We start from the raw sequence: 25,830 nt of genomic DNA, 5'->3' as shown, positions 1-25,830 counted from the left end.
CTAGTATAAATATGGCCCAACATATTACAGAGTAGGGAAGCAGACCACTGCAAGTAAATTCAAATAATAAAATGCTATAGGATCTGATTCATTCTATTTGTATGGAGAAAAATCATATGGCATCATATTTCCAGATATGTATGTTGCTTATTTTTAGGAATGTAACTTTAAAAACTAAATTTCTTAAAAATAATAGCTACTTCACATTCTCATTAGTAAAAAATGAGATTTATGTCTGAATCAAACCTGAGGCAAGATACAGGTCACCTCTTTCTCTGGAAATGATATGAGAACAGAATTTAAGCATCTTTTGTTCATTTTTAAAAATAATTTCTCTTATGTTTTGAGATTATAATTGTGTCATTTCCCTCTTCCTCTAAACCCTCCCTTAAACCTACCCCTCCTGTGCTCATTCAAATTCATGGCCTCTTTTTCCATTAATTGTTGTTACAATCATCTACATAAATATATATATATATATATATATATATATATATATATATATATATATATATATATATATTTCTAAATACATAAATACTACCTGCTCAGTCAAGATAGTGTTATTTATATGTATGTTTTCAAGAGTCCCTCTGATTTTGTGATTTAATAATATACTACATACTTTCCCAATTTAAAAAACTATAGTTCTTGCATGATTTATCTTACAAACAGGGTATGAAAAGGTTTCTGTTCTCACCAAGGGCAATGTACAGGGATCTGTGTACTATATAACTACATAATAAAAGTCCAGGTTTGACAGAATATTTTAAATGTTACTTAGATGTCAAATATTTCATCTCTACTGAAAGCTACATATGTAAGCCCAAAAGCTTACTTCATGTATATTTAATAGAATATAGCAGTAATGACAACTTCTACTTGTCATTTGTGTCATCAGACATCTTGATGAGAAAGTAAAATGGAGAGAGGTAGCAAGACTTCTAATGATTAGTATTGGGTTGGCTAGTTATTAACTGAAAAACTGGGCTACTTGACCAGTGCTCTTTAAGCAACTTCATTTTACTTCCTACACACCAGTTATAAAATGGCAATAAAAACATACATGTTTAGAAGAGACTAGACATTTTTGAATCCTATAAAGAATTTTAAAAGCACTTGAGTTCTGCTTCCCAGCAGGGAAAGGGAAGGCAAGTAATTAATTAATTAATTTTGCAACTACTTATATTTGCTAAACTGATATAAAAACACTAATGAATTTTATCTGAAATGAATCAAAATATGGAGAAGAATGAAAAATAGAAGAAATGGGAAAAGATTAATGTAGCTGAAGTTTTCCTGTGTCCCACCTGGCCCATGGTCAGGCCAAATCTCTCTCACTCGCCAGTCCTGCAGCTGCTTGAACCCAAGTAAACACACAGAGGCTTATATTAATTAAAACTGCTCGGCCATTAGCTCAAGTCTACCACTGAGCAGCTCTTACACATAAACTAACCCATAATTCTTATTTATGTTTAGCCATGTGGCTTGGTACCTTTTCTCAGTTCTGCCTTCACATCTTGCTTCCTCTGTGTCTGGCTGGCTACTCCTGACTCAGCCTTCCTCTTCCCAGAATTCTCCTCTCTGCTTATCCCGCCTATACTATACTTCCTGCCTGGCTACTGGCCAATTAGCATTTTATTTATGAACCAAATCAGAGCAACACACTTTCACAGCATACAGAAAGACATCCCCAGCACTTCCCCTTTTCTTTATTTCAAAAAGGAAGGTTTTGACTTTAAAGAAGTAAATTACATATATTTTCTTTAATGTCAGTTTCATTTCCAAAATAAAATGTCATGTGACTATTATAAATGAGAAACAAGCTTGCTAGATCAAACATACAAATTTTATAGTGAAACCCTACAGTAAGGAAAGCTCAGTCCATAATTACCTAACTCATGCTCTGTTGACAGTGTGAAGTGACTTTGATAATAATAGAATGCTATTACTATTTCTGCGACTCTTCACAGCTTTAAATAGAAACTGTATCACATTTATCTTTTTCTGCAACTAGTATCCCAGCATTTACAAAATGATCTTGCAAGTGTTTATTAAATTATTGTTGGTTTTTGGTAATCTTAACTACAGACTGAAGAAAACTGACTATGTGTTTCTCTGGATAGTTTAATACTGGAGTACTACTAAATCCTCTAGTTAGCTAACTAATTATTATAAGCATTGATTAATAGTGATATAAAATGAGGGCAATAAGTCACAGGGCCAGTGTTCAATCCCATTGTCTATAGCAACATAACTAAGACCTCATGGATTAGTTCCATACTTTCAAAATGAGCTAATCAAAGATTTTTAAACAACCACATAAGGATAATATTATAGGGCAATTTTTTGTCAGAAACTGATACAAAATATCATATTGTTACACATATACTATGAATTGTCTTTCTTTGGTTCACTACTCAAATTTTAATGTATAAATCTTTATTCATATATGACAAATATTTTGGCACAGAATCAGTGTATAATCAGATGGCAGCTATATAATAATTCTAAATTTGAAATTAGTATGATGATTGTGATATGATTAGAACTATCTATGAAAACACTATATAATTTACTGTTTCCAAAATAAAAATTAAAAATAAAACTTATGTTCAAAAACTTTTTTAATTAATTAATTAATTTAAAAAGGATTTTTTTCATTTTACAATTCTTCAGATGTAGATTAAACACTGGTAAGGGTAAATTCTAGTTTTAAAGAAATAGGGGCTGGAAACACTACTAAGTGATTAAGAACATTTCCCGTTCTTCCAGAAAACACAAGTACAGTTCCCAGAATTGAATTCTAGTGGTTCACACCTGTGGGTAACTCAAGCTCTGGACTCTGTGGTCCCCTACACTGGTGTGTAATACCCACACAGATATACACATATACACACAGTTACAAAATAATAAAAATAAATCTTTAAAAATATTTTGCATTTGTAAAGATGAGGCCTAAAATAGTAGCTACTAGGTAGACTATTCTTCCTCTCTGGTAGTAAAAGAAAGACCTTTTTATTAAAGAACTACTTGTGTAACCTGTGTCGACTCCAAATGCTGAGGACCAGAATGTGTCTTGGTTTGCAATTCTCAATACCTCACTATCACTGTAATTTCATCTATTGTATAAAAGAAATGCAGCTGGAATTTTAAGTCTGGAAGACTTAGATCTGTACAAGAGATTTATCATCATGATAAACACTGAAGATTTTGGGTCAGGACAAATGATTTTGCTAACTCTGCAATGGCATGGTGTAAGCTACCTATGACAATTAAGCCATAAATGATCAAGTAGTTCCACATCCTCCTAAACAAAGATCTAGAAACATGACCTGTATCATGGTATAATAGTTTTTTCACAGTAGAGTGGTATGATATAATCTGGGAGGCATGATTGACCAAGATAAAAATCCTGAATGTTTAAAAAAATTAAAACACATTCCTCTTGAGGTTAAAATCAACAGCAACGAGAAGAAAAGACTCCATATACCTAATAAAACTTAAGATGAAAATAAAATAACATTCATATTTGCCACTTTAGAGAAAGACACTAGGACATTACAAGGATTCTGGTATAACCTTTCTCTATCTATGATGGCAGTTGCAGGTAGTTGTGGTTTGAAAAGAATTGCCATCATTCTTTTGAATGTTTTGTCTCCAGGGAGTGGAACTCTTTGAAAGGATTAGAAGAATTAGAAGGTGTGGACTTGCTGTAGTGTGTGTGGCCTTTTTGGAGGAAATGTGTCCACTTGTGCTGGGCTTTGAAGTTTTAAAAAGCTCACACCAGCCCCCTGCCCTCTCTTTCTCTGTCTGATGATCAGGATGTAGCTCTCAGCTACTACCTCTCCAGCACCTTCCTGCATGCTGCCATATACTCTCTGGCATTATGATAATGGATTAACCTGAAACTGTAAGCAAACCCTCAGTTAAATACTTTATTTTTAGAAGAGTTGCCTTGGTTATGGTGTCTCTTCACAGGATTGGAACACTGACTGAGACAGTAGTACAACACTCCTAATTTCAAAGAAAACTTTTGAGAGGAAGTCTTTAAGGTGACTCACATTTCTATAATCTCTTTAGTCCCTGAGGTGTTAAACATCTCCATAAGAGAATATATATCCACTGTTCAAGGAGAGCATTAGAGAGACTGTGCACACCTTCCAACACAGTACAAGACATCACATGAAGGGAATTAATTGGTGGGATTAGAGCAAGAAGTAGTTAGTGAAATCTCTTAAGAGACTGAAAAGACACAGAGTTTGGGAATTAGTTAACACCTTTATTAGAGAAATCTTCTACTTTTTCTTTCAAATGTACTTTGCTTTTTAATTTTTCATTGTCATTTTTAGGGTACACTAGAAGAAATCATAAATTTTATATCTTTCGGTGGTGAGTGTCTGTTCTGAAGAAGCTACCATGTTTCATGTTTTTTGAACTAAAACTACTTAGAATAAAGAATTTAATAAGCTTATTTTATACAACATTTTTAACTTTAGTAAACATGCTGAATTTAATATCTACTAATGATGTTGGTTACAAATGAAAGGAAATTATTGAAAATTCCTTTGCATTAGAGAAAAATATCAGAATAAAAACATTTTGGTGTTCAATTACCTTATATTAACCAACATGAATTAAGCACATGTAAAAATTATCCATAGAGGTATTTCACTTACAAAAATCAGTTCTTAGCATTTCCTGTTGTTTTCCTTTTATAAAAACCAATGAAGTGTCAGGCACACCCACAGTGGGTCACTATGCCCTTGAATTTTATGATGATATCTCTTTTTTATTTTATTTTTATTATTTTATTTTATGACTAGAAAGTTTCTATATACTACCTGCTTTGATCTCAAATTTAGGAGTTCATATCATGTGTTGGTTTTTCTTTTTAAGATGATAATAATATCCATTTTATTAAATTTAAGAAACTTGTACCATGAACTCTACCAGTCACTCTTAATGATGAAATATAGTCATACAAAAGTTAACTAAGGTATAAACATGCAAAAGGAGAAGTCTCCCTGTGATCATAAAATGATGTTATTTTCTGTTCAGCAGTTCATATTACTGCTGTTCATGCTAATTAATTAAAGGAGCTGTTGCAGTAATGTGCAAACAGGGAATCTGAGAAACTGAGAGGGCTTTTAGGTCTCCAAGTGAAGTTAAGTCAATCTGGGCATGGGCAATCAAATGTAATGAAATCACTTGTCAGTGCTAAGCTTGCAAAAACTGTGAAGTTTGACTGGGGAGTAAAAGGATTATAATTAGATTTCCAATAGGATAATAACTAAATGGCAGAATGCAGTAAAGAGAAAATATTACTTTGTTAGCTAATGGTACTGCTGTTCAGTTTTGGTTTTTATCAGCTCACTTGTAGTTGTGCTAATTTAATTTGCTTTTATCAGCAAAAATGCACCACACAAATGCCACTTAAAGGTCATTTGCAAAAATCATTGATCTGAAGGTACACTTAATGACACTTGGTATGTTTATTTTATGTGAAGCAGAGATTGACTGATAAGATGGTTGATGTGCTGTCTTTCAGGTCCCCAGCTGAGTTAGAAGATTTTGAATTGGACCACATTTGGTCATATGCTCCTCTGAAAAATTCAGCTCCTGAGACTGTAGAGATAATCACCAGAGTGCATACTTTACTCATGGTTGACCACCTGAAAACCTTTAGGTGGTGGTATAATCATAGACTGCTGAAATATAAAATTCTGTTTATTGAGGTTATCTACGCATGTTATCCTTTTTGTCAAACAACATTCAAAGTGCATTAGAAATAAAATAAGCTGATGAGACTTATAAAACATATAATGATCATGAGTAGTTTGTCTTCATTCAAATTTATGTGGACACTATGGTAAAACTAGGTATGATTGCTTTGCTTCTAAGAGTGCCATGCAATATTTTATCAAGATCCTTTTATTTCTTCTTAAGAAGATGTCATGATGGAACTAATTGAATTTAAAAGCAGGAGCACTAGGTTAATGATAGATTTCTATCCAGCAGAGCTATCGACAATAGGAAGAGAAAGGACATCAATGAAGCCTGAACTGTTTCCTGTGATGCAGATGAGTTTTGGCAATGGCATTGTATTGGCACGAGTGAACTGATTCTCTCAAACAAAGAGAGGAAGTAATCTTCCAACTTACAAAAGTAAGACAGGAAGGTGAAAAATATGTAAACAGTTCAAGGTAAATAAAAAAGAAGCCATGGCATACAAAAACAAACCTATTAGCAAGAATAGAAAAATAATAGCTAAGCTTACATTTCATGTTTTACAGGCATTATAGAGTTTCTAAAGATTTTGAATGAAGATAAAATTAATCTTTCAATTATGAATATTAAAAATGATAGGCTAAATTATTAAGTGTCTTATGTAATTATTAAAGTTGATTTTGTGAACTATATTTATGATTAATTCTGATCATAATTTCAGATATCTATTCCTCTAAAAAAATCATTTATTTTTGCTGACAAAAATCTTTTGTTTATGGAGATAGGGTCTAACTATATAGTCCTGGCTCACCTGGGACTCACAATGATGAGCAGTCTGGCCTGGAAGTCACAGATAGCCACCTGCCTCTGCTTCATATACAGTAGAATTAAAGGTGTGTGCCACCATGCATGGTATAAAATTCTCTTTTTGATATGTTGTGATTCTAATATAATTTTAACATAAAATATTCACTTTAGTTTTTCATAAAGTAATGATGAGAGATTTAAATGTTGGACTAAAAAAGAGGAGAATGTATACTTTTCAATATTTACCACATTTATTGTGAATGATATTTGATGTAGTTTAAAAGTCTATATTATATCTAATGAGGAATTATTAAATTATTATATTTTATCATATATGTACAATGTTGACCACAGATACTAAGCAAACAATTTATTTTGGAAATGGTCAGTTTTTTTGTTTTAAAATAAACTACCACAATACTTAGAATATTGCATCTGATTCTGTTACTTTTAATAAACTAGTAAATATGTTCAGAGAAAGCCAATATAAAAATACACGCTTCTTTAAACATAAATTAGTGTGCAAAAGCTATTTAATGAATATGGGATGAATTTATTTTTACTTATGTGACTATTTTGATCACACTTGAATAAGGTAAAAGTTGTTTGTTATGTGAAAATAAAGTAAATTAATGACAACTCAAAATCTACATGTCTTGGAATAGGGAAAATATTATTTCTGTCATCTAAAGGCATCATAAAAATAAACTATAATGACTTGAAGATACAGGGATAAATCATGATGTAGGTAAAATCTACCAGTACTGTTTGGATTCTCCTTTCAGTCCAATACTAATCTTATGTACCATTCAAATTAGGGACACAATTAAACTTTGGGCTCCCTAAAGATTTTGTGTATATCTCTGTGTTACTGTTTCAGAAATGAGCAAATAAACACTTCATCCAATTCACTCCTATCAGGAACCTAATGTAGAACAGGAATCTCAGTCACCAGGTCCACAAGTAGTGGCTTTCTTTCTTTTTTCTTTCTTTCTTTCTTTCTTTCTTTCTTTCTTTCTTTCTTTCTTTCTTTCTTTCTTTCTTTCTTTCTTTCTTTCTTTCTTTCTTTCTTTCTTTCTTTTTCTTTCTCTCTCTTTCTTTCTCTCCTTCTCTCTTTCTCCCCTCCCTCCCTCTCTCCCTTCCTCCCCCCTCTCTCTTTCTCTCCCTCCCTCCCCACATCCCTCCCTTCTTTTTGGTTTTGCAAGACAGGATTTTTCTGTGTAGTGCTGGCTGTCCTGGAACTCACTCACTGTTGACCAAGTTGGCCTCAAACTCAGAGATCTACCTGCCTCTGCCTCCTGAGTGCTTGGATTAAATGCATGACCCACCTCCGTCAGGTTATGCACTTTCTTGATGAATTTAGCTGTGGTAAATGAACCGGCTAAACAGTTAATCCCATTTTATTTAACTCTGACAAAAGATAATGTGGCCTTTAAATTGTGTGAAGGAAGCAGGCCAGCAAAAATGACCTAAGAAACAGCCCAAACATCATTGAAAAAGCTAAGCACATGCATTTTTCACAGTTAATGAAATTAATGCATTTAGCTGTTCAAGTGCAGCAGAGTCAAGCATTATCAGAAGGTTCACGATATCTGATGCTTCTGGTTTTATAAAAATAATTTCAAAACTACAGAAATGTGGACTTCTAAATTTTCTGAAGCTGTCCAGTAGCATGCTCATATCTCCTGCTGTTGCCTTCACATAGACACAATCTGAAAGCAGAAAGGCTCCATGTGTTAACCCTTCAGTGAACAACATATTCATGTCTTCCTTTGCGTTGTAAAGTTAGAAAAATTATCCATTAGAGATGCATTTTTAGTATATTCAGGCTTTGTTTTAAACAGTAAGTGTGAATATAAATACAATCTATAGATGAATAAAGAACTAAAACTACATTAGTATTACACAGGAAAATTTCCACTGATTAAGTGTAAGTCTACTCTTTGGGGCCTATGCAGTCTGACAGAACTCTATATTGATGCCTTTTATCCACTTTATTATTGTTGAATATTCTAAAATATTGTGAAAGATATATGTACTTATGTAAATCATGCAAATTGGAAATTATAAATCATATTCTTATTTCTATATTTAGAAGATTTCTAAAATTTTCTATCAACATTTGAAGGTTAATAAAAATATCGTAGAAGACCTTCAAAATATCCATAGGTTGTGATTATTGTACTTGTGCCCTTTACAAAGACTAAAGCGGTGAAGTCTACAAGTCATATGTACAGTATGCTTGTGAAAAGTTTCTTACGTATTTAAACACTTTTAGAATGTGAATAACATGCAAATATATATCCTGTCAGTAACTAAACATGGAAGATCTTTGCTCACATTATAGCTATGAAATCCCTAAGTAATTGCACAGTTAGAAGTTTTAAAGTAATATCATATGCTTTTCTCCAATGAAGATCATTGTAGATTGCTTCTTAGGTCAGAGTATGAAGAGTTAACCTTATTTTACCCAGATGAAATCTATTAACATAGAAAAATTTCCCTACCCTGCCTCCATGGAGTACACATTATGTATTTATAGGAAGGAGAATGCTGTTTATTGTACCTTGCATGGCAGCACTGTCATGAGGAGTCCCATTATTTTCTATTTCAATATCTGGAATTCCAGTATCTGAAAGAATTGGCATTCAGGATTAAGGTACAATTCTTTGTTTTCTGATTCCATCTAAAGAAAAATCGCAGCAAGCCAATATTTCGGCATTATACATAACACAAGACTGTAAGGAGTATTTTTTTTTGGTCTGCAAATATGTCTCTCTCTATTAAACTTTTTTTGTTTTTTTACATTATAAAATAATTAAATCATTGCCTACGTCACACTCTGTCCTTCAAGCCCTCACATATGTTCTTTCTTTATCTCTTTGAAATTTAGTCTCTTTTTTCATTAGTTGTTGTTGTTATTATGTGTGTATACGCAGTTTTTGTTTTGTTTAGTTTCCCCTCCCTTTCCTTTCTTTCTTTTGACATTTCTATTGTTAATGGTAGGGAGGAATTTTACATACTATAACTGAATTATGCAGTTAAGAATATATTTCCAGGTACATGGAAAGTTCTAAAGATGTATTCTAGGAAAATAACTGTCTATATAAAAAGAGAAAAACAAACCTCTAAAACTACTCAGTTAACATGTTCGGATGACAGAACAACCAAAATATGATACATACAATTGACTAAATTGAAGCAACTCAACTTTATAGTGTAGTTTCCCCTTGGAAGATATGATAGTGAATGATACTGGTTTATGTCAAGTGCAAGGGAAACTGATATTCACATGGTGATTTGTAGTTTTATATGAGTGCATGAATAAATGTGTTATGATTGTGCTCAGATAATTTTCACAAGCTAGTGATTATGTTGTAAAAAGGTTATGTGTGTAGGGGGGTTACCTGAAAATTTAATTCACATTGTATCTGAATCAATTGAAGCAATCTTAGGCAATTAATTTAAATCTTATCATAAAATAAAAATAGAAAAAATTCAATTACCATCCCTTGATTCAAGTACCTCTTTACATAGAATCTTCAAGGATTTATTTAGGATTCCATTTCAAATGGATTCTTCCTGAGGACCTCAATATAGATACATTCTGCATTAAATATCCACCCACAATTTTTTCTTATATCTCCCAGAGAAAAAGCTATTTTGGTTTGACATATGACTTATAACACATAACCTAAAATTATACTCTTTGTCAAAGCCTCTTCCTTTCTTTCTCGCTTTGTTCAGGTTTTCATTTGTGTGCCTTACCTTTCAACATCCTCAGACCACTGTCACTAGCGGTAGCTTGTTTCAGTGCCTGCTCCACTTGCTCTCGGCGTTTTGATTCAAATTCCAAGGCTTCCTGAAGTTTCCTCTTAGCTTTTTTCTCCTTTTTCAGACGCTTTTGCATTGTACCTAAAATGTGGAAAAGTAGTTTGCAAATGCATGCTTAATGCAGCATTATTGCCGAGTTCAATGATACAAGTATACATTGTATATCTATTCAAGTATAAAAGCAAAGAGCCATAAATGTAGCAGCTAACATATGATTAGCTTCTTTTGGTGTTTTGTTGACTGTAGTTGAATGACAGCATCGACTTATCTTTACTGTCACATTTCTAATATGTATGCTCTCTCATACACATGTATCTATACAATGTGGCAGTTTGCTGGAAAAATTATTGTCTAACGTCATACTAAATACATTTAATAATTGTTAAATACTTTATAATTCCCAGAAGAAATACTATTACTCATTAACTTATTGCTAGTCATATTTCAAAATTCAAAAAATAAAACACGTAAATACTCATGAAGTATTATTTTATTATTTAAAAATGAAAGTAGCAAGTGTGTCTTTCTCTGAAATGTTACCAATTGAAGCAATAAACAAATGGTTATTCATTTAAATAATTCTGTTTCTCTCCCTCTTTCCTTCCCTTCCTACACAGACACACAAACTCATATACATCTTAATGAGAATAACTTTCCGCAATGATTATATAAGCAAGCTATAGAACTGCAATCACAGTAAGGAGGCTCTAGTAAGCAGAAAGGCTAAAGAAGAGCTAAATAACAATTCCAGCTCAGTTCTCAGAGCTTTCTATCTCAAAGGGAAACTTTATTGCCATAATATAAACATTATTTCTAAACTCTGAAAACTTAATATGGTAGATCCTCAAACAGTAACATTGGTTTCCATGAGAGTATTGGTTCACAACTTTCTATGTCATTTTAAAAGTACATTATATAACTAAGGAATTATATGATATTTAAAAATGCTAAAAGAGTTTATACATATACTATATTTTAAACAGATCAAAATATTGGAATAGCCTAGGTTTTAGTTCTAGTCATTTTACATACAAATATGTTTTCAATAACTTGAAGAGAGTCAGTTACCTAAATAAATTATTGTATAACTGAAATAAAAATTCAGCAATCCAAGATGAAAAGTAGATTTTTGGAGACAGAGACAGAAAATATTCTTTTGTTTTTTTTTTATGAAAGATGGTTAAGTATGGTTGAAAATGAAGTTATTTTGCTATTGTAATTGTATTCAAATGATTATTAAAATACAACATTAACAAATTATTTCAATCAGAAAAAGTAGTCTACTGAAATATAATCTTAGAGTGATATTACTTTCAAGTTGTTAGTAAGAACTTTCCGACCTTCCTTTTCCATGATATACACTTAAAATACACTTAAAAGTTGAGTAAACTAGGTATGAAATATTCAAGAAAGCAAAGAAAATTTAAATTATTTTCTGATTCAGTTATTGTTACTATGATTTATAGAAATAAACAGTTTCAGAATATTAGCAAGGATAGTATAGTAGTTTTCGATAATTACATTGGTTATTACACATAAAGTTTAAAATAGTGCTTGGCACATAAACAGTTAATAAGCAAGCATTGGCTTACATGAGCAGTAGTATTTTTGATAGTAAAGATGGTAATCATTGGTAGTAATTATAATGATAACAGCAGTGGTATTATTTTAAAATGTGCTAAGTGTATTAAATATAAATAAGTCACAGGAAATATCATAAAATACACAGAATGATCCTATCTTGTTAAAAGACAATAGATGTCAATAATAAATGTATCCAAAGGGTCTATTAAAAGTTAGTTCACAGATATTAGGATGTGTGGATCTCTAAAAGTTGGAAGCTAATTTTGCTATATGCAGTAGATTTTCATGAGTCAATTTAAAAATCTTGTATCTATATATATATATTTCATGTTTGATGTTTGAAGAATAAAAATGTTCCCTACTAAGGAGTATAAATTAGCATGACTAAATATGATATTTATTTCATAGGCTAAATATCAGAAACATATTGCTTTCCATACTTTTAAAAATATAGTTTTGTAGCAATGATATTTTAAGAAAAATGTTTAATTCTTTATAATACCGTGATTAGAATTCTAATTTTAACCTGAACAAGTGATTCCTAAACCTATAGGAAAATCTTCTAAGACCAATTTCATGTTACAGTATAATACTTAGAAGTATTAAATTTACTTAATTTTACTGAGCTGGAAGGATCCTTCAGTCTTCAGTGAAATGTCCAGATGATGAAGTCTCTCCTGCTTGTGCCTCTGCTTTCACACTTCAAGTTTACTACTCATTTTAGGCTTTCTGATTTTTCCATAAGAAAGGTAATCAGGGAATGGAAAGAAACTGAAACTGGTATTATCTACTTTGCTGCTTTTTAGTGTTTTAAGGTAAATGTAAAGCTGTGGGAATTATTTATAAAGTTTAATTTGAAAGTTTTGTGTGGTATTCAAATAGCCTAGTTCAGTTTATATAATTTATTGTGTACAATTTACACTTCTAAAAATTAATTCTATTTTGAATAATACAGTATTCTTCTATTTTCTCCTCTTTGTCTCCATATATTTCTGTTATGATAGTTTAATCCTTATTAATATTGTTTGTATGAGAGCAATCTCATTTGGAATATTTCCTTGCTTTCAGTCTCACATCAATCCTAACCAGAGGCTCAGAGAGTTTGCTGTGAGACTGTGTCTCCTAGTAATATCAGAAGCTATACCCTTAACATCTCACCAACTGACTGCCCAAATGTGAGCTGAACAAAGACAAAACCAATGGACATGCCAAAGTTAATGGGGAAAAGCCCAGGAGGCTTCAAATAAGTATGTGACCAAGGAAGTCTGGAAGTGAGAGAGGTAGTCTTCTCCATGGAAGAGCACATAATTTGGTTGTTCAGTGCCTAAAAAAACTTACCAACAAGTAACATTATATAGACAGAACAGACTATATAAAGAAATATATATGTATACACATATACTTACATGTACACAATAACAATTAGGGAAAAACAAAGCCATGAATTAGAAGGAAAGTTTGGAGGTTGATAGGAGAGGGTTTAAAGAAATGTAATTATATTATATTCTCAATAATAAAATTGAAAAAATTACCCCATCATTAGAGTGAACTATGCAATATAAATTAAGTCAGATTTCTCCCTTGCTTACCTTCTCATATTTTTCATTGTTTGCAAGGTAAAATCCAAGGTCATCATTTACACAGTAAAAACTTTTCTTCATAATTTCACTTGTACTCCTGCTGTGGGATGCCTTTCTGTACGCTGTGAATATGTGTTGCTCTGACTGGTTGATAAATAAAGCTGCACTGGCCTATGGCAGGGCAGGATGGAGCCAGGCAGGAAAATCCAAAGGAAATAGGAAAGGAGAAAGGAGAAGCAAGAGATGCCATCCTGCTGTCCAGAGAGCAGCATGCAATGGCACACAGGTAAAGCCACATAACACGTGGTGATATATAGATTAATAGAATTGGACTGAATTTAAGATATAAGGGCAAGAAAATTGAGCCATAGGCCATGGCCATGCAATTGGTAATTGATATAAGCCTCTGTGTGTTACTTGGGTCTGAGTGGCTGCAGGACTGGGCAGGACACAGGACAACTTCTGACTACATACTCTCATCTTTCTGCATCATCTCTCACCACGCAATTCATTAAACTCAAAGCTACTCAAAAATCAAACTGTATACACTCACTTGTGTACAAAGATTTTTGTTTGTTTGTTTGTTTCCATGCCTATACTAATACACACTATTTAAACTGAAAGCTTGTGTGCCCTTTATATTTTTGACTATAAGGCTCAGATTCAGGCATGAGCTTCAGAAGATATTCTTCTGTGTAGCTTTGCGCCTTTCCTGGAACTTGCTTTGTAGACCAGGCTGGTCTCGAACTCACAGAGATCCACCTGCCTCTGTCTCCCAAGTGCTGGGATTAAAGGCATTTTGGAATTTTCTGGTTGTGTTAGGCTTATACAATGTAAATCCTTCCATGAGAGAGACTGAGTTTGATTTACTTTATAATTATATAATATAGCTCCCTGTCTAGGGAAGAGTACATATTTTATACTTAAGACCAGGTGACAAAATCTATGCCTAGATAGAATTTATCACATTATGAGAGAACCATAGCTATGCATGTTTTCAAATCTGTAACTAGTCCAAATACAAATGTCGTTCATTATCTCTTAGAGAAAAACTTTCTTATTACTATGTGACTTAGTTATTACTATTTGTTTTTAGTTTGTTATTCATTTTTAGCAGTTATAGGCTATTCCTGCAAGCGTTTCTATAAGCAAGAAAATCATTTCCAACACAATATTCACCATTTAATTGAACTTGTTCAACTTACTTCTGCTTTGAAGCTCAACTGCAAGTTGTCTCTCCAGATTTTCTCTAATTTCTCTTTCTCTGTAGAGCTCTATTCGAAGTTCCTTCTTTTCTTGCTGAATCTGCTTCTCCTGGATGCGAGCATTATCCAAAGCCACTTTCAGTAGACCCTGTCAATGTACAGCAAATGACAAGCAGTTCATCTTATCCGTTTTGAATTCTCTAATATGAAATAATTTATGTAGGTGCTAATGTCTTGTATTACATTTATTTTGTTTATAGAAATATTGTTGACCTGAATGTTGGTCAACAGAGTCTCCACGGAGGACAGACTATCAGCAAAAATGAATGGTCCAGGGAATCCAGGGGACAATGCCTGTCCAGGAGCCAACTGGATCTTGTCCAAGGGTGACTTCATCATTGGAATTTGAGTTGGTACTTCTTCTGTAATGATAAAATTAATGTCAGATGGTTCACAAATTAACAATCTAAATGTTTCACCAAGTCATTTCTAATAGACGTATATAACAATTTTCTTTTTAAAACTAAATTATGGGTGCTCAAATTTTGTCATATCCATAAACTAGACAACCAGATTGCTACCAACAGATGTATAAGTTGGCATCTATTTCTTTCAGCACTGTCTGTCTATGAATCCACCTACTCATAGAGTACCATTATTTTTAATGCCTTCATTGATATATAATTTGCATACAATTAATATATTTTAAATACAATTTTAATTTTTAGTAATTTTACACAACATATTAAGCATGACAACAAATTCATCTCAGAAAATCTCAGTTTTTCCACAATATTCTTCATAACTATGTGCAAATAGTCTCCATTTGCCATCTAGTCCTTGGTAATGATTGTTCTACTTTGTCATTAATGTTTTCTCTTTTCTCAATATTTCACATAATAGAATCATAAAATACATGGCATTTTTGTCTTAAGATAATTTTACTTTAGCATCATATTTTTTAATATTTATACACGTGTGGTCATTTTTCCTTTTCAATACTAGGTGGAATTTCTTTGGGTGAATATATCAACTTTTATAAAGATATTATCTACTTTCTGGAAATGGGACATTTTTCAATGTTAATTCTAAATTTGAGGATTATTATCTATAAGAACACTGCAAGTCCTATCTATTCTCACCTTTTATTTTTAAAGAATCTTCTATCAAGTCTTGGGCACTTAAATGAGATTATCTCTTAGTTTCAGATACTGAACATCAACAGAAATTTTTATTAAGGTATTTCAGAACTGTTTAGGAAAGAAATATCCAGAAATAACTGGAATTTCTTTTTTTTCATGAGAGCCTAACAAGTTGACTATCTATATAAATTATGGTTAACAATTTCTTAAGTGAATTGCATGAAATATGTAGTAGTTTTCTCTATATCTGGAATAGGAACATTTTTTTTTAAATTTCAAGTAAAAGTTCCTAGGGAGGTAATCTTGGGATTAAAACAAACTCAGTTACTAATATTTCAATATTCATGCACAGAATGTCTTCTATCATAAGAGTTCAGTTAATCTATTCATTGAAGTTTCTGAATTTCAGTAATGACATAACAAACTTTGAAAAATACATTTCTCTGTGATTATAAAATTCTGCTAGTAAATATATTTGAAATAGACTCACTAAAAAAAACTAGGTTTGAATTAAATTTATATCTAACCAGTTTCATATGGTATATAAATAACTGCACTACAAAAAGTCTATATTTTGGCCTGTTTTCTGTAGATACTAACTTGTCACATAGACTTCACTTTTCAGTTGGAAGCATATGCATGTGTATATATATATATATATATATATATATATATATATATATATACATATATATAGTGTGTGTGTGTGTGTGTGTGTGTGTGTAGAACCTTGAAATCCAATGATTTGACAGTCGTCCTGTTTTGTTGTGGAATTTCTTGTGTGGGAAGTTGTGGCATATAATGGTAAGAATCTTCATGGGAGTTTTTTTAACGGGACAGCATTATCTCTTAACAAAATGCTCTATTTTTATTAATAAATTATTTTTATGGTTTTTTCAGATAGGGTTTCTCTGTGTAGTTTTGGTGCCTGTCTTGGATCTCGCTCTGTAGACCACGCTGGCCTCAAACTCACAGAGATTCGCCTGGCTCTGCCTCCCAAGTGTTGGGATTAAAGGCATGCGCCACCACCACCTGGCCTATTAAGAAATTTTTTATTTATTTTACATGCCAATCACAGATCCCCTTCTCTTCTCTCCTCACACTCCCCTCCCCAAGATTACCCCCCACCTCTCCCCCTCCCTCCTCTGAAAAGGTAAGGCCTCCCATGGGGAATCAGCAGAGCCTGGTACATTCAGTTGAGGCAGATCCAAGCCCCTCCTCCTGCATCAAGGCTATGTAAGGTTTCCCATCATAGGTAATGGGCTCCCAAAAGCTAGCTCATACACCAGGGACGGATCCTGATCCTACTGCCAGGGGGCCCAGTAAGCACATCAAGCTACCCAACTGTCTTGCTTATGCAGAGGGCCTAGTCCAGTCCCATGGAGGCTCCACAGCTGTTGACCTAAAGTTCATGAGTTCCTACTAGTTTGGCTTGGTTGTCTCCATAGGTATCCTAAATCATAATCAGATTGGTGAATACTCTAACTGCCATCATAGAGCCTTCATCTAGTAACTGATAGAAGCAGATGCACAGATCCAAAGCCAAGCACCATGCCGAGCTCCAGGAGTCCAGTTGAAGAGAGGGAAGAGGAATTCTATGATCAAGGGGCATCGATATAATGCTCTTAATATTAAGTCATCTTTATGTTTGATATTTTTCTAAGATCAATAAGGTCTACAATGTTAAGTGATGGTACTAAATAATAAGGTTTTCTACGTTCAATGAGCTGTGTGGATGTTGTTTTTGGCAACTGGGCTCACAACTCGACCACCCCTGGACCACTGGCTACAAAAGACTGCCAGTTCAGACTTGATGTCCTCCATTTCTAGGAGTCATCACTAGGGTCACCCTCATAGATTCCAAGATGTTTCCACTGCAGGGTTCCCACACTATCCCCCAATTCCAACTGTCTCTCCCTGCATTCTCTCCCTCTATTGACCACCCCACACACCTGATACCTTCTATCCTGTCCCCACCCACCCCCAGTCCACCTGAAAAATCTACATAGGTTGAGCTGGTGCCTGGATGAAGCTTTTACCACTATGTTCTAGTCTCTTTGGCATGAGAAGGTACTCTAAAGGATACAGAGAGAGAATCCTGTATACCAACCCATCCACAAAAACCTCAATCTACAATCTGTCCTGCTGGCACTATGTGCTGGCCCAATGGTGGGTGTAGAACTTTTGGGAGTTAAACCAATGTCTGGCTTAATTTGAGGCCCATGCCATGAAAGGGAGCCCATATCCTATACTGCCTGGATCTCTGAGAACTGGAGATGGCATAGCCCAGAGACCTAGGGTAGAACCAAACAAGACTGGTCAAATAATAATAATAATAATAATAATAATAATAATAATAATAATAATAAATTAAAAACCAGTGATTCCTAATGATATTCTCCTATACTCATAGATGATGCCTTGTCCAGTTGTCATCAGAGAGGCTTCCCCCAGCAGCAGATAGGAATGGGTGCAGAGACCCACAGGCAGTCATTATGTAGAGAGATAGAGGGGAGAAGAGAGAGAGAGAGAGAGAGACAGAGAGACAGAGACAGAGACAGAGACAGAGAGAGTCAGTACAAATTGGATGTCTCCAGTGGGTACCTTCCATCAGAGCTCGAGGAACCCCACAGTAGCGGGGGAGGAAAGGTTGTAGGAGTCACAGGGCATGCAGGACACTAAGAGAACATGACCCAACAACTCAACTAAGCAGGGCTCACATGGGCTCACAGAGTTTGAAGTGGCAAGTATGGGCATACATGGGTCTTGACCAGGTCCTCTGCATATATGCTATGACTGTTAGTTTGGGACTCCTAACAGTGGGAACAGGGGTATCTAACTCTTTTGTCTGCTCTTGGGACTCTTCCTCCTGTCAGGTAACCTTGTCCAGTCTTGGTGTGGAGGATATTGCTTTGTCTTGTTGTATTTTCTTTTGTGGTATTTGGTTGTTGTCTCTTGGAGGCCTGCTCTTTTCTGAAAGGAACTGGAGGAGGAGTAGATTTGGGGAGAGAGGAGGTGGGGAGAAGCTGTGGGGTGTGGAGGTAGGGAAAACTGTGGTCCTGAAGTGTTGTATGAGAAAAGAATCTACTAAAAAATCAACTGTAACTAGAGATGTCAAAAATTAAAAAGTTCCTCAAAATAAATTAATAAAAATATAACATAAATAAATAAAGTTTTCAATTATTTGAATTTTAATATAAAAAGCATATTTATCTGTGGTGATACATTTGTAATCTAAGAAATAAATCTTGCCTGAAGATCAGAGGACAGATCCAGCCACAGAGTTAGACATAGTCAGGCAGTGATGGCACACACCTTTAATCTAAGCACTCAGCAGGCAGAGGCAGAGATCTGTCTGGACTTCTATGAGTGCAAGGTCACACTGGGATACATAAGATTAATCCAGTCTAAAAGAGAAACAGAGCCAGGCACACACCTTTAATTCCAGCACTTGGGATCACACACCTTTAATCCCAGCACTTGGAAGGTTGAGACAGGAAGTGATATGTCTTGGCAGAGAAAGGAATATAAGGCAGAAGGAGACAGGAACTCTGGCTCTTGCAGATGCTCTGTCAGGCAGAGGAGTGACTGGTGAGGTAAAAGGTGGTGTCTGTGGCTTGCTCTGCTTCTCTGATCTTTCAGCTTTCACCCTGATACCTGACTCTGGGTTTTTATTATAAGACCATGTAGGATTCTTGCCTATCAGCCTCAAAGGTTTTTATAAAATCCAAAAATACCATATTAATATTTTTGACAGAAAGTTACAACAATTATTTTCTCAGACATTGTATTTAATTTTTGTCTAAAGGACCATTTTGATTATAGTTACATGGTGCATGTTTTCTATAGCACCTTTTGGCTATATTTCCATAACCTTTAATTATTCCAATATGAATCATGAAAATTGTTGGGAGGTGGTAGCACATACTTTAAATCTCAGTACTCAGGAGGCAGAAGCAGGAGGATCTCTGTGCTTTTGAGGCCAGCCTGGTCTAAAAAGTGAGGTTCAGGAAAACTACTACTGTTACACAGAGAAATCCTGTCTCGAAAAACCAAAAATAAATAAATAAATAAATAAATAAATAAATAAATAAATAAATATCAACCCTAATGTCTTTGTAGATTTTTGAGACAGGGTTTGGCTATGTAGCTCTAGATGGTCTCCAATGCTCCATCTTTCTGCCTCAGCCTCATGAGTGTTCAAGAGTTGTGACTTCAGGCACGCACCACTATGCAAACTAACCTAAACATTTTATTGAATCTCAATCCCTCCCTCCTCTCTCCTTGTCTTACTTCTTTCCATCTTTCCCTTCTGCCTCCTTCTTATCTCCCTCTAATGGTAAGTATGAAACTTGTAAACAAGTATTCAGGTAGGAATCAGCAAATTGTGAATTATGTAAGCTTCATTCACAAACATGCCATATTTGAATTGATTTCTGATAAAAATAAAATGCCTAAATCCTAAAACCTGTCTCAGCAAACATCATTAATGCTTTTAAATAAACTTCACAACTGGTTAAGAAATGTTATTTGTTCGTTTTTATCTATATATCGTCTTCTCTATGTGGGCACAGGAAGTGTGTGAAAGGTAAGACTTCATAAGTTTTTCTCAATATGTACAACAACTAGAGAAGTTCTACATCTCTACTTTGAAGATTATAAATCAAAGTCAAATTTATATGTGCCAGGACATTTATTCTTTAAGAATCAATTGCTACAAACAGAGCATTGACTTCTTGCTGAATCAGAGACAACATAATATTCCCTGAATAAATATTTTTGTTAGTGACAGAATTTACAATTAATGGATTTCTTGTCCTATATCACTCAATGCAAACTGATAACTTCAGTAGTGAAAATCTGAGACATTCTTTATGAAAAGGAAAGTGATATATTCAACATGCATAAAACATAATTATAAGCACGTTAAAATCACTAGAAGTCTTCTTTTTGAAGATGAAAGAAATACCATTAAATTGGCTGAAAGGAAAATTGCTATTGATTATAAAGACAGGTTGCATGGTCTATAGTTTGTAATGTTACTGTACAGTAGATTGAAGTTTCAAAATAGTATTGCTCTTCTTTAAAGATATAGACACAGCTGAATTAGGTGCTGCTTGCTGCAGTGAAGATCAAATGCAAAAAGAATCATATTTCATCAGACCTCGTCAACTCCAGGAAAATAAATAGAAATATAAGAGGTATGCAGGCAATGATTCATTTTGATAATCTGGCCCAAGAGAGACACATAGAGACAGCACACAGATCTAAGCTTCTACCAAAAGACAAATAGGACACAGAGGGTGGGAACTGGGATGACAGTATAGCAGAGGTCACATCGATTTTCAGCAGCAGTTTTCACACAGATGAGATAACCCTGGACTCTATTTGGACCATTGTTCATATCCTACCTGTCCCACAAGCAATAAATTTTCTGGTCCCAGAAAAAGGGCAGTAAAGAAGAAGGATTCTACTTATGACTTCTTATGATTAAGTTTCTGGGCTAACCAAACATGCTTTTCAGATCAAGGTCACATTGCATGTTAAGGTCTGTAATAGCCCAAATCTAGTAGAAGTATATTATGTTTTAGTGTACATGAGTGGAAACTGTCAAACTATTCTTTGGGATTTTTTTCCTGACTTCAATCGTGTGCTATGAAAAACGACTAAGAAATGCATCGGAAGTTGATTTCAGTCATGCAATAGGCCTTGACGTCTGAATGCCATTTATATTTTGCTCACAGTCTGAATAAATACACTGCTGTGTAGAAATTTACTAGGTAAGCTTGCAGAAACCTAATTGGCAATGAAATTAAAAACAGAAACATGGATTGGAAGTTAAGATCATCTCTCTGTAAGTCCTAGAAGTGGTTTCGTTTGAATATTTTCATTTAAAAGGATTGCATTCAAAATGTTTATATAAAAATACTTCATCAGCACACATAACAAAATGGTATAAACTGAAAGTGTAATGACAGGACAACAGCATCTAGCCAAGGACATGGACAAACTCTCCATTTATTGAAGCACAGTGGAGACGACGTTTATTGAGCCTGTTTGCTAAACCTGCAATGCTTTGTAATAGCACTTGGGAATCAACTTACAGAACAAGCTCTTTATTTTAATTTCTTCTTTCAGGCCAAGATGAATATATGTAAAAGTTGAGAAAAAAGTTATTTGTAGAATAAAAAGGAAGTATGGAGTAAATGCTCTGAATGGAAAAGTCCCTTTGAAATTAAAGTCAAGGCTGCTGCAGCTGTTTTACATGACTGCAGTGTTCATTCTCTGTCTTTCATGGACTTAAGCCTTTCCTCTGGGAATTGAAAATTGTGACACAGGAATAGAAACTGAACACAGCTGACTCACTGAGCACTGGAAAAATGCAGATACCTACCAGTCATCAGTTTTATTCTTTAACAAATAAATTATACTCCATTATTTGATTTGAGAGCTTTTCCCTAAATACAGCTGGCCCACGGGACTCTCTTTTGTCGATATCATTAGTGTTACAATCAGCACTAGCAAGACACCTGCTTCCCTTTTCCAAACTGTAGAACAATAACAACAACAAAATGACCAACTGCTGTGTAATGATGTGACCTGCATGAATATAAAGAGGTATTCATAGTCTCAGCTGAACAACGACTCTTCAAGTGTTGACATTATCTAATGTAGAAAATAAAAAATTTGATCTCCAAATTGTTACATTTCTTTAGGTATAGTAAATAAAATATTACAGAGAAATAGAAACAGAAAGGCAGAGGCAAAGGAATGAAAGGCCGGCAATCTGTGCAACAGAGATGTAATAAAGTACAAAATGGGTATGATCCCGGTATGTTTTGGATCCTTAGATTAGAAAATTAGCTTTCCAAACAAGGAATTAGAATTAAATCCTCTTGCAGATAAAGCATCTCGTCTAGAACAGATACTATGCCTAATGTAAGTCTTGGACAAAAGAATTATGAAATTTAGTCCTTGTCATTAAGGAACTAACATATTATTTTGGAACAAAAAGAAAGTATGTTACAGAGTGAAAAATTGAGCACAAACAGTGCAGCATACACTGCTAACTGCCACTAGGAATGTTAAAAAGAAAATATTCTTGGTGTATATTGGTAAAACACTGGACTAAATGGTGAAAAAACAGCTTTCTTTAACATAAGTGCTGAAAGAAGCATTGCAAGTTTTATTGTGAAATAAGATTTTCAGATAACATAATTTTAATATGGATGTGTCCAAAAATGTTCCATTGTATATGCTTTTACTAAAACCATGGTTAGTGTTTTATGAATTCAAATTTTCAGAGGACACACTGTTTTCTTTCTTCACTTGTTAAATAGTTTAGAACAGAACCATTCAGAGCCTTTTAAATACTAACCATTCTAATTTGATTGTTACAATTACACAAATATTAAAATATCAAATTGTACTCTATGGATATGTATAGTAATTATGTGTCACTTAAGATTTCTTAAAAATATAATTCTAAATATTAACATGTGTTGCATGTTGAGATAGGAAAGAGAGTACATACTAAGGAGGCAAAGATTGGGGAAATAGAATGCTCCAGTTTTGCAAACTATATAGAGTTGAACCTTGCCTGTATCATTTGAAAGACTCTGGGAAACCTTGTGTACCTCTGTTTCCTCAACTGTAAGGTTAGGTAAATAGTGCAGACTGCCTATTATAATTGTTCTGCGGGTTAATAAACTCCTGCTTGTAAAGTTTTTGGCCAATGTTTGATTCTAATTAAATGAAATGTGAATACTTTTAAAAATAAATGATAGGATGATTGAATATTTCCAAAAGTGGTAGAGAAGACTACAGTAATTAATTTGACCACATATAGATGCACACTTTGTTATGTATCCTATCTAGAAAAACACTTTTCTAAATTATAACTGTGTGAGACTGGGTTTGCTTCATCTTCCATCATGAAAAGTTGAGTGTACAGAGTTCAGTTGCTCTTATCCAGGGCCATTTTGCATCTCAGAGGATATTTGGCAACAACTGCAAACACATTTACTTGGAGACAAGGGAATGGAGACTATGGGAGCTTGTTACTGTCATCTAGTGGAAGAGTCCAAGAACACTGCAAAGTGACCCCTCCACACACACACTATCCCAAACACGGTGTTATTAAGCAGAGGGGGGGAGGGAAGTGGATAGAATTCAATATGATAAAATGCCATAAAGGAATCCATTTCTTTATGTGCAAATAAAAAATAATAAACAAGAATTATGTGACCAAATACATCAATACTGGTTGAAAATCTGTGTTTGAGAATTATACAGGGAAAACTCAATGAAAAGAATGAACTACATCTTTTCTTCTTCAAATAGCTACTAATAAGCTTAATGGGAAAATAATGTCAAATTGATTTAGTACTAACAAAGTCCTTTACAAAGTATGTTTTTGGGTGATTTATGTATTTAAATTGTGGTGGTAGACTTCATTCTTTGATCAACATCACCTTGCGAATTAAAGGTATTATGTACACTCTGCTTAACATTGCAAAATACACTCTATCATTGTCCATTTTTTATACTTCTTTCCTTCCTGTACAGTTTGTTGTCAATTACCATATAATAACATTTACATAATTTTATTTCATCTCACCAAAATAGTCTCTATGAGATCAGAGCTCTTGTCAGTTTATTGTCATTATTATTATTATAGTTTTATGACCATTGTCTCCCTTATTGTGTAGAATAAAAACTATGCTGCATCCTTGCAGTGACTGGATATATAGACTAGCTATCTTAAAGCCACCATCTGTTCAATTTCACTCAAAACGACAAGTTTGTACAGAAATATATAATTTTATAAGTGTTTTGCAGATATGCGGTAAGACAAAGAAAGAATGGAAAGACATGAATTGATTCTGGTCTAATCTCATTCTTTTCAAAAAAAAAAGCAATTATTTTATAACTATAGTGATAATTGGAGTTTTGAAAAAACAAAGCTTTCATGGGTATCAGAATGTTTATCATACATTATTGAACTTGTCCAACATATTACAGTCTTTGAACAACAACCAAACAGAAAAATAAGTAAAACATTTTTTTTCTGGCCCACAAATGGTTTCAAATAAAGACTAGTATTTGGACTGCAGTTTCAGGAACGATACACATTTTTATATAATCGAACAAACAGCATGTTAAACATACAAAAGTTTCTTCTCCAGAAAAACCAGGCTGTCTATTACGTGTAAAAGATCGCAAAGAGAAGACTATTTCATGAGTGGAGAAATAATAATACAATCACCTACATCATAAACTGGAAAACCTGAGGCAGAAACAGAGTGAAGGTAAGGTGTAAAAAGTCATTTTAAGAAATATATTTAGCCTAGGTGTTGTGGAGGATAAGTATTTCCATCAATTAATTGATTTTTCCAGGTATATTATTTTGCTATTCTGGCATAACTGTAAAATGGCCTGAAGGTTTCAATATAAACATGATTTTAGCCTTACTGGGGGTTCAGCAATCTGTCTGCCTATAGAAGCTGTAAAGCAAGTTTCTCATATTGCATCTCTACCAGGAGATGTTCAGTTATTTCCTCAACTAGAAAAAATTCTCATTTTAATGTGGCACAAATTAAGAAAATAACTTTGTTTCTCTGACCCAGCATGCAGATGTTGACTTTAAAATCATTGGTTTTCTTCCTCTAAGTTACCATATGTGTGGCGTGGGTCAGTGGAAGATATAAAGGAGTAGTAAGTTATAATCAAATACCTTACAGAAGTGGTTCTCAATCTTTATAGTGCGTAAAAATACCATGGGGGTGGGTCTTTAAAAAGTTTATTCTCCAGTCTATGTGTATTTGATTTAATAAGTCTGGGGTTATTCCTGGAAAGATAAATTTCTTATAAGCATCAAATTGATGTTGATATTGCTAGTATGGAAATCACACTTCTAGGAACTACTGAGTTGTAGAAAAGACATGT

General features: G+C 33.8%; 1 protein-coding gene across 1 annotated transcript in view; it reads right to left on the bottom strand.

Annotated features, from left to right (window-relative positions):
- Positions 1-25,830, bottom strand: part of Dach2 (dachshund family transcription factor 2) — a 511,265-nt gene that overhangs the window by 5,893 nt on the left and 479,542 nt on the right. The window contains exons 10-13 of the mRNA XM_052735012.1: positions 15,014-15,162; positions 14,741-14,888; positions 10,306-10,452; positions 9,104-9,169 (exon numbers count right to left, since the gene is read on the bottom strand). Coding sequence (XP_052590972.1) covers positions 9,104-9,169; positions 10,306-10,452; positions 14,741-14,888; positions 15,014-15,162 — 510 coding nt within the window. The remainder of the gene's footprint in view (positions 1-9,103; positions 9,170-10,305; positions 10,453-14,740; positions 14,889-15,013; positions 15,163-25,830) is intronic.

The sequence above is a fragment of the Peromyscus californicus genome, unplaced genomic scaffold (assembly GCF_007827085.1).
Source record: "Peromyscus californicus insignis strain IS unplaced genomic scaffold, ASM782708v3 Scaffold_10__1_contigs__length_136768540, whole genome shotgun sequence".
In the NCBI taxonomy this organism is placed as follows: domain Eukaryota; kingdom Metazoa; phylum Chordata; class Mammalia; order Rodentia; family Cricetidae; genus Peromyscus; species Peromyscus californicus.
The sequence above is the reverse complement of the archived record's forward strand: the minus strand, read 5'-3'. Positions and strand labels throughout refer to the sequence as shown.